The 9,667-nt window shown below is 39.8% G+C and overlaps 1 protein-coding gene across 1 annotated transcript; it reads left to right on the forward strand.

Moving 5' to 3' along the window:
* LOC119719459 lies at positions 1–9,303 on the forward strand. Its single transcript, XM_038188930.1, has 6 exons — positions 1–586; positions 2,483–2,670; positions 3,808–3,996; positions 5,176–5,289; positions 6,807–6,945; positions 7,726–9,303. The coding sequence occupies exons 1-6, from the start codon at positions 90–92 to the stop codon at positions 7,910–7,912; spliced, it is 1,314 nt and encodes a 437-aa protein (XP_038044858.1). The 5' UTR covers positions 1–89; the 3' UTR covers positions 7,913–9,303.
* Positions 9,304–9,667: the final 364 nt, after the last annotated feature.

Below are 9,667 nucleotides of genomic sequence, written 5' to 3' on the forward strand. Positions count from 1 at the left end.
TCAAAGTGCCGTGTTTGGTTTTGCTGACGTTATACCGTCCGATATTCTTTTATCCAGCATAAGCAGACGGTGATTTGTTACAGGTGATCATGGCAAAAACTCCAGCAAAACACCGAAAAAATGTGAAGCCAAAGCGAAATTCTTCGTCGTCGCAACAGCACAGCGATGAGCGTCCGGAAGTATCGGGTAAAAATCACTCGAATTATCAGTGCGCGTTAATTTTTGTAATACTAGCTACCGGTACTGTAGTGACGCTTGGCATTGCTGTGATAATGCGTGCAGGTCCCGATAGCAATGTTCACATCACTACTGATGATGCGGAGATAAGCCTACTAAAACGACCAGACCAAAAAGAATCGCACAGCTTACCTGAAAAGGCAGACAAGAATGTCGGCACATCTGAAATAAAGGAGACAGAACACAGAACAAATGGCTTAAAACAATCCTCCGCTCACAACCATCCGAAAGAATTCCAGGAAACGATCTTGAAGCAGCTGAAACCTCGGGATATCACCGTAGACGGAAGGCTTGTGAAGGTTCAGGAGTTGATAGGCAGTAAAAAACGACCAGAAAAAGCATCTATTCGGTTAGTCACGTGTTGTATGTCGTATTTTGTATCATTTTGTGTCAAGATTACTTGTTCTCCTATTCAGAACTCATCACCGCCTCTTAGGAATTGCATCTGCAGTAAAGTCGAATCTCGTTAGTACAAACTCTGTAAATACAAAATTCTGGTTATAACAAACATAGAGTCTTAGTCCCGACTGTGCATTTATGTGCACAATGAATGAATGTGACTGATGTTCCTCTTAATACAAAATTCTGATATAACAAACAATTTGGCTAGGTCCGAACGAGTTTGTATTAACGAGACTCGACTGTATATATATTTCAGACTGGAACGACTGATGGCCATGCACCATGCAGATAACACTTTCTCTATCACTTTCGTTTTCTAAAATAGAAACTGCCAAACGGTGAATCATAATTTTAACTTGAGCAACCATAGGCTGAACAGATGGAAATGCCAGTTGAGTTATTTGTATTTCTTTTTTTAATATATAATTGTAATAGCACACACACGCACACACACAAAAATTTGCAATATACAGACACAAACATTATTTTGGCTGTCCATGCATGCTTTGTTCGTTTACAAACTTATAACTTAGCTGGCAATATTAATAACACGTCCTGCAAATATCAAACCCGGATGTTAATTGTATCATTTTGTCTCATTCTTTGAGATTACACGTTTTCTTTTCAGAACTCGATCGTTACCACCTTTTAAGAATTGCATCTGAGGTGGCAGCAAGTCATTTTTTGCAAGTCCAAGTCAAGTCACAAGTCATTGCTTGCAAGTCCAAGTCAAGTCACAAGTCATTAGGTCCAGTCACAAGTCAAGTCACAAGTCATTAGGTCCAGTCACAAGTCAAGTCACAAGTCATTTGGTCTAAACACAAGTAAAGTCACAAGAACACGTCAAGTTGCACATTATTTTGTCCAGCTGTAATAAGCTAAAAGAACCTGGCGTCAACTTACGAGTTATTTTAAACATGCCTCCTTCATTCCCCTTTTTCAATGTGTTGCAATTACTTGTAGTTTATCACATATCTGTCGGATATTAGCCCTTTGTATACTTTAATAAATTTACTTTACATTGTAGAAATAAATGTTGAGATGACATGAAAAAAAGACTTCACTCACTCGATTACATGTAGTATACTAACACTTTATTGTTCAATTTTCATGTATACTAAACGCCTACCGATGGGTTAGGCTATCCGGTATTTTACATGCAATTGACAAAGGCCTGCTTTCTTTTCATGAAAGGTTCCTTTCAAAGTTTGTTCAACCATTACATTAAGCAAGAGACTTGGTCATTGAAAACTGTAGTTTGTTGTGACAGTCTTATTGAAAACTTTTGAAACTAGTGGGAACTATTCATTTTACTGGATTCAGTCACTGAGGTCTATTTTCTGGAATGAAACTTTCTCGCTGCATCTATAAACTGCATTTATAAACACCTTGAGATGTGATGGTTAAAACAAGCCACTTCCAAAACCTTTGACCCGCACGCACCCATTCACATGTAGGCCTACATTTGTATTGTTACCATATTATATGGAGCCTTTACATGCAGACATGCCCGATCTAGAATAAGGGAAAATATACATTCGGTCTAGGGCAGATTTTCAAGTACTAGAGGCTAGAAGTTATTTAGATTCAATTATCAATAGCCATATGAAGCAAGAGTCCAAGTCACATGACTCGAGTCAGCAACTCTGGCATCTGCAGTGCCATTTATTTATTTCTTATTGAAACGACCGACTGCCGTGTACCATGCAGATAACACTTTTCATCACTTTCGTTTACTGAAATAGAAAGTTAATGTTTAAAAGGGCTTGACATTGAGATCAGAGCTTATTCTGGCTGCAGTAGATGTGTATTGTTATGTTCAACTCACATTTTTTTTCCACAGAGTGTACCAATTCGAACACTTCTTGTCGGATCAGGAATGTGACGGTTTGATGAGGGCTCACCTCCGCCATGTGTCGGTGCATTCGGAGGATCCCATCATCTGCTTCGACTCTGTGGACACGCTGAGAAGACACCTACGAAACACACAATTCAAAAACATGAAAATCACAAGCGAAGATTTTACGGAAGGTAGGCGATATCAATTAATGATTGGTCACGCACCATGCATGCTGCATCCAAACGATTATGGTCTAATTATGAATGATAACGATCGTACCGGTTGCTGATGATTTTTAGGTTTGGAATGATTTTCACATATTAAGGCCTGTGTAATAACAATGAAATGACAATGACGATGTTTGCGGTGACCTACGACGACGACATTGCTCGAATGGGCCTACCATTCTATGCCAGGCACTGTATGGCGACCCCTACTTTCACAAAAGTGTCGAAATGTAGTTGGCGCAAAGTATAGTAGCTCATCACCAATGACCTTGGATTTTAATTCTCTAAAAGCAGGTCGGCGAAAATAACTTTGATCTGATTGAAAAAGAATCGCACCCGTACCCGTTAAAATAGATGGCAGCAAATTGCGAATGCTCGTTTCTATAGTTTTGTTCATTGTAAAGGACATTTCGTGATTTCATAGCTCATGGAACAAATAATATTAACTAAGCTTATTACCGGTGAGGCATTACCTCCGTTCATTGCTTCTGCGCTGTGGGTTAAACTGGGGGGGGGGGGCACCTGGGGGCATACATTTTTCAAGGGGGGCACTGAAGGCAAATGATATGTTTCAAGTGTTCAATTCAAGATTTTAAACGGGGGAGGGGCACCCAGGGGCAGACATCCGCTTCGCCGGGGTAGCTCCCCCGTAGTCACGTCAATGACTGTGTGCTTAGCCCGTATTCATCTGAGGTCGCAGTGAAGTTACGCTGTGAAGTTTGTATACCAACTGTAGTTTATTGGCCAAGTTTTCAAGAGTTAATTGTGCGGACTTGGTGTGCGCATGAACTTACCCAAATTTATCAGAAAAATCACGTACTGGCCGGATTATTCCGAGGTCTCTAGGTATACATGCTGATCACATGATCACCATGTTCCAGACAAAATTGTGTATTCAATAACAGGGTCGCTCGGTCAAAACTGAGACTTCTAGACAAAAAAAATTGAAACGTCTTTTGAACAAATGTATCTGTGCCCCACAAGGGGCTTAGGCCTACACAGAACTGAATATTTTTTACCAAAGAAAAAACAGACAAGGACTGATTCATCCACTTCAACAATGGCACTACAGAAGATTTTCTCTCTTTTATTATCCCTAAGGAACCACCTGTGTGAATGCCAGTTTTTCTAAAGACTTGAAATCCATCCTCGGCTGGTCCACGAGCACTGCTTTCTACCCCGGAGAAACCAAGTTCACATCCATATTTGATGAACGTGTGTACAGAGCGACAGAACTCAAGCCATCTAACGGCGGCAAATACCAAATCACATCCTATAGGAATGGGATAGGTATGATTCTTGCACGTATTTTTTTACTATAGGTTTTCCCGCACATTTTAAACCTTTTAAATATATAATGATTTAAAACAGTTAAAATAACGGTGTAAATCACAGTTGTCATAAAAGGAACATAAAAATATATACTGTGCCTTATTAGATATAATACATAAACTAATGGTAAAGACCCACCCCTGTACTAGCGAAACCCTACTTCTTAATAAAAAAAAGCTATACCAGATAAAATTATAGGAGAGTGAGCTTTAAAAAAGGTTTTATCAAGTGAAAATTTCATATACACGATATAGGATACATTAGGGGAAAAAACAGGTAACGAATTTAGTTAGATACGGGATACAGCTTTTGCCGTGTCTTTCAACTCGGACTTAGGGTACGTTCAATAAAACGCCGTTTTGTGCCAAGTATTCTTATTTCTAGAAAATCAGCTCTTAAAACGCTCAGAAACAACACAAGATTTGGCAAATTGTAAACAAAGGTCTTCCCTCCTGCGAGCCAAGGTCTTCACATTAAATTTAGACAGAGTTTGAATAATCATGTTCCAAGATGATTCTGAAGGCCTTTTTTGTATTGCTTCGATACTTGAAGTTTGGTTTGAAGTTAGACAGATCAAGTGCCACACAGGTGCAGCATATTAAAAAAAAATGGGCCGAAAATAATGTGGTAAAGATTGCTAAAAGATCTTTTCTGGGAACACCAAACTTGTTTTAGCTACTAAGAATGTGAAGGCATCTGCTACCCATAGAAGTCACTTCTTGAACCTGGGTGTTCCATTTTAGGTAGTACTCCAAGCAACGTTAATTGTTTCTGTCCGAATCCAGTGTATATATCGCCTAATATTTACATTTGCACAGATATTTCAGACGTTGGATACGGAGAGGGCTCCGTTGTGATAACGGGTGATTCTCGACAAGCCTTTTTGGATCGCGGGTTAGAAGTAGTTGATTTCATTTCCGAAAGAAAAGGGGGCTACCACTTATTTTGTCAGAGGAATTGGATACAAACCGTTCAGGAGCAGTGGGGGTCAGGACAGAATGTTTTCGCTTTGTTTTTTGGTATTAATGACCGCGTTTTGTTTCCACATTTTAAATTTCCTTAAATTTTTGTGTGTGAGACAACTAAATTACACATTGAATCATCACAGTTCCACGTGTTTGTGTGTGTTTCATTCAGGTTACAAAACTCACACGGACTGTACTATCGGAAACAGAGACCTGCGAGACCGTATGGGCACGATCCTTGTATATTTGCAAGATGTTGAGGAAGGTGGTCAGACTGAATTTCCAGGTGAGGCTTTTTGGTCAAGCGGCGCTTTTAACAGCAATAATCACGAGAGGCGCTGCACTATACCACTTTGTTTGTTGTGATTATATTCCTACCTTGGGTATCAGAGCCTGCTGCATCCAAATACGGTTGTTGATGTCAATCGCAGAAGTGCGCACAGATTAATGACCCGATCACGACTGGGGTATTTTGTGGTAGGAGCTCCTTCGCTTTTTCATAACGATTTCGTTGAGTACCCATCACACTTCGTTGTATATCATTTTTTAGGACTCTAGTCAACATTATGTTGTAACTTTGAGACCAAAATGGATATTTAGAGCCAAGTAAAACGATACTTTGACAGTTCCTCTTCAAACAAAATGTGCGGGAGTTCGTTGTGGATTCGTATTCACGGGTATGCATGAGCACTCAACATAATATTATAACTCTCGGAAACCAGTGCTAGGTACGTTGGCCAAAGTTGTGATTACATTACACGCAAGCCTTCTGAAATACACTCCCCTGGTCAAGCTTAACAGAGGAAAAGCAGAAACGAAAATTATTATAAGGTAATAAAAACGCATCTACCGCGTCAGCTTCAGGATCAATGGGTTTGAGCGATTCCGCCCAAAAACGCGTCCCCAGGTCTGATGTTGAGGTTTGGTCACGTCAGGGTGGGGATTTTGGCCATTCACGAAAATGTTTACCATTGACGTATTAGCCTGATATTGATGGGCAACCAGTTTACGGTGCCCCATCCATGCATGTTGGAGTGATTGTCACTTAAATTTTGCCCCGGTTTGGACATTTGGGGGCGTCTCTATAGTCCGAAGTCCCATTGGTCCGACGTCCTATTAGTCCGACGTCCTGTTGGTCCAAAGTCCCATATTTGTCCGAAGTCAATTGGTTCGACGCCCCTTAGGATTAGGTTTAGGGTTAAGGTTAGGGTTAGGTTCAGTCAACCTGAACCAGTGGAACTACACAGTATTATGTTACGGTCGGACCAATGGGACTTCGGACCAATGGGACTTCGGACCAATGGGACGTCGGCCCAATGGGACGTCGGACAATAGGACTTTGGACCAATGGGACCTCGGACTATAGAGACGTAACCGGATATTTAGTCACTTCATAAAATGACACTTCCAACGAAATTTGTTGGTGGGGCAGTCTGCGGTAGGGGTTACATGTAATTCATATCTTTACGTTATAATGGTGTCGCGCCCCGGGTTTAGCCAGAAGGACTACAAATTAATTTTGCCGCCTTTCCATTTTCTCCGCTCTTAGACTATAGCAACGTTATTTGCCTGTTGTAAAATACAGGCCTTAGGCTAAACTACGCAATTGTACTGAAACGCGCGTATCAAAAGGCGTCATTATGTAGTAGCATTCGTGCCATGCAATTTAAATGAATAAAGTTGAAGAAAGTTTCAATTAAACTTAAAATACGAGTGAAAAGATTTGAATATACGAAAATGGACCCTGGATCCTAAGCTATTAAGCCAATATAAGGTCTACTACTCAGTTTCTGCTTGATACAGAGTTGGGCATCAGTGTCAGACCACGTAAAGGACGAGCAATTACTTGGAATAACGAGGACATTGACGGTACATGTGATCCTTACTCAATCCATGCAGCAAAGCCAGTCATCAAAGGCCACAAGATCATTCTGCAAAGATGGTAAATCTAAAGTCTCAAACGTCCTTAATTAATGATTAAAGGATTTTCTCAGAAGTTCAATTCAGACGCGAGGAAGGAGAACAGGAAGACGTTTAAAAAGAAGACGTTTAAGATTGCTTTCTAAGTTCATTAAAAGGAGCCGATATGATGAAATACATTTCACACCATTTTTTTCTCCAGATATCCACACCTCGAACTGTATGAAAATATTGGATATAGCCTCGTTTCGTTACTGTTTGACCCTAAATTTGAAAGGTATACGTTTAATGAAAAAAAAGTTCATAAAAGTTGCTCTTGACCGTCATGTAATATTATAAGAACTCATGAGTACAAGGAAACACTCTGAAATCAACAACATTCCGCATAAAATATTAATGCTCATCAGACAGCTTTAACGTTGAAGCTCCTGCCAAAACAAAACTCTATAAAACAGTTGGTCTCATTGGAACTTGGCATAAAAAGTCTTAAAACACCCTTTAATATGGTAATACGTACAGCCTGAACACATTTAGAAGGTACTAGTAAAAGAGAAACAAACATAGGTTTCAATATTTTCGATTTTTACTGCATGGGACCATATAATAGGGCCATAGGGCCATAGAAGTCAAGCATGGGGCCATGGGAGTCAGGCATGGGGCCAAAAGTTCTGGCACTTTTCCTTTTCTTAGAATCGCGACAACAGACCATTCCTGGGGAAAAAAGCTGTACCGGGAAGGGACGTTCCACTACTGGCAACATTAAACAGCCATTTGTTGCTATCTAATATTTTTATTTCTTCAGGTACTATTACCAGAATTTCTACATGTTGGGTAAGAGGCCATCATCAGAGCCGGATCTACCAGTGCGTCAGGAGCTACAGCCTTACGTATCATGTGACGAGTATGACCATGGTAGCTGCCGTTGGTACGATGAGTGGGGTTATGATCATCTGGTTCAATATCGACAAGTCAAAAAACAGCTACATTAACGACAAGGCGCTGCATAGAGAAGACACCAGATTTTGATCATCAAGTTTGGACAGATATATACACAACAGGAACTGAAATCGACCAACAAATTTAATTGGAGAGTTGAGATCATCTCGAAATAATGGTTCATCTTATGTTACTTTCAGAAAAACTGTACATTATTATAAGGGTGGTGCATGTAACAAGCCCTGTTGAAACCCGCGATCCATGGGTCCAGTGAAAATGCTGGAGTGTTGTTACGACCAAAACCATGTTACATGTACTTCATTTCTGTACAGTGAACTCTTTAATCCTAACCCCCTATATGTAGGTTCGTGTTAGGTGAAATATATTAAAATTGGAAAATTCAGGATCATGTTAAGGTTAATTAGCCTTAGGCCTATAAAACAAATTGGGTCTTAAACGTGGATATACCACGACGGAAACAGTACAGCAGTCTTTTTCCCCCTTTTTGTCACAATTCCCCGACTGGTCTGAAATTACTAAAATTCTGCAGACCGACTTAAGCTTTTGAATCATGAATTATTTTAGAGTCGCAATAACAGTTCGCTCTCAAAGACTCGAAGAGATAATGTTCAGAACCTAAGAACCTTACAAAATGGCCAATGTATTTCACTTTTGCATTTGATTCTAGTTTTATTGGAAGTTAATATACACGTACACACCGTTAGTATGAATATCACACTCATGGCGTAACATCACATCATGTAAATGAAACCGTAAATTACAAATTAACGTATAGACCTTATGTAGAGCGGCCATCTGAGAGGGCATCTTTTGTTATTTTAATTCAGTAACAATGAATAGGCAAAAGTTCACTCATATAATATCCCAGCAAAACAAACGCATTGCCCTCTAAAATAGCTGTTACCTATTAGGTCTACTTGGATCAGTGTGTTTCCTCTTTTTTTTGGAATGATATACGGGGTGGTCCAACAAACAAAAACCGCAGCCTCATAGGCCTACTTCCAATATCCAGGGACCTAAACCATTGATATGTATATGTATGGCTAGGACATTTTGTTAGAAGTAAAATGATACCAAGAACTCCCGATTTAGTTTTGATTCCAGCGCCATATTTGTGAACCAAAGTCAGCGGTTATTTGGTCTTGGATGACAATGGACATGTGATGATTCAGTATGTACTGTTTGAAATAATGGACACCGGGAAATGGGTAGGGAAGAGCCAAAATGTGCTGTACATGTTTTGTTAAGTTTGTTTGTTATGTTCGGCCCAGTCTTAGCCGAGTCAGCAGCGGAAAAGCCAAAATGTGCCATACTTCTATAATCAGGTTCCCACGGAAATCTGAGAACCAAATGCCATGACTTTTCCAGGACTTTCCAGGACTAAAATATGACAATTCCATGACATTTAACGCCATTTTGCAGAGAATATTTGTTTGGTATTATGCATACCATAATTATGGTACTGATAAACCGCTGATGTTAACCTTTTGTTAGCTTTTGAAAATAAATTTTAATTAATATTAAATGGCCTCCTCCTCCCCCAACAGCCATCCTTAAAGCGGCCCGTCAATAATAACCCTTACATGATCTTGAGTGCCATGACTTTTCCATGCCTTTTTTATTTTTCCAATTTTCCATGAATTTCCAGGGCAACTTTTTTTCCATGACTTTCCATGATTTTCCATGACCGTGGGAACCCTGATAATGTAGGCTACATACATGTACATGATGTTCAGTTTGCAAATTAAGTTTATTTTATTTCGTTAAGATAATCCTTTCGTTCACTG

This window comes from Patiria miniata, unplaced genomic scaffold (genome assembly GCF_015706575.1).
Source record: "Patiria miniata isolate m_02_andy unplaced genomic scaffold, ASM1570657v1 HiC_scaffold_8, whole genome shotgun sequence".
NCBI lineage: Eukaryota > Metazoa > Echinodermata > Asteroidea > Valvatida > Asterinidae > Patiria > Patiria miniata.

Bases quoted from the DNA above. Each gene is read 5' to 3' on its own strand.
- LOC119719459 (XM_038188930.1), top strand. From the start codon at position 90: ATGGCAAAAACTCCAGCAAAACACCGAAAAAATGTGAAGCCAAAGCGA. The intron at 2,671-3,807 runs GTAGGCGATATC...ATTATCCCTAAG, and splicing joins AAGCGAAGATTTTACGGAAG to GAACCACCTGTGTGAATGCC. The intron at 5,290-6,806 runs GTGAGGCTTTTT...TGCTTGATACAG, and splicing joins TGGTCAGACTGAATTTCCAG to AGTTGGGCATCAGTGTCAGA.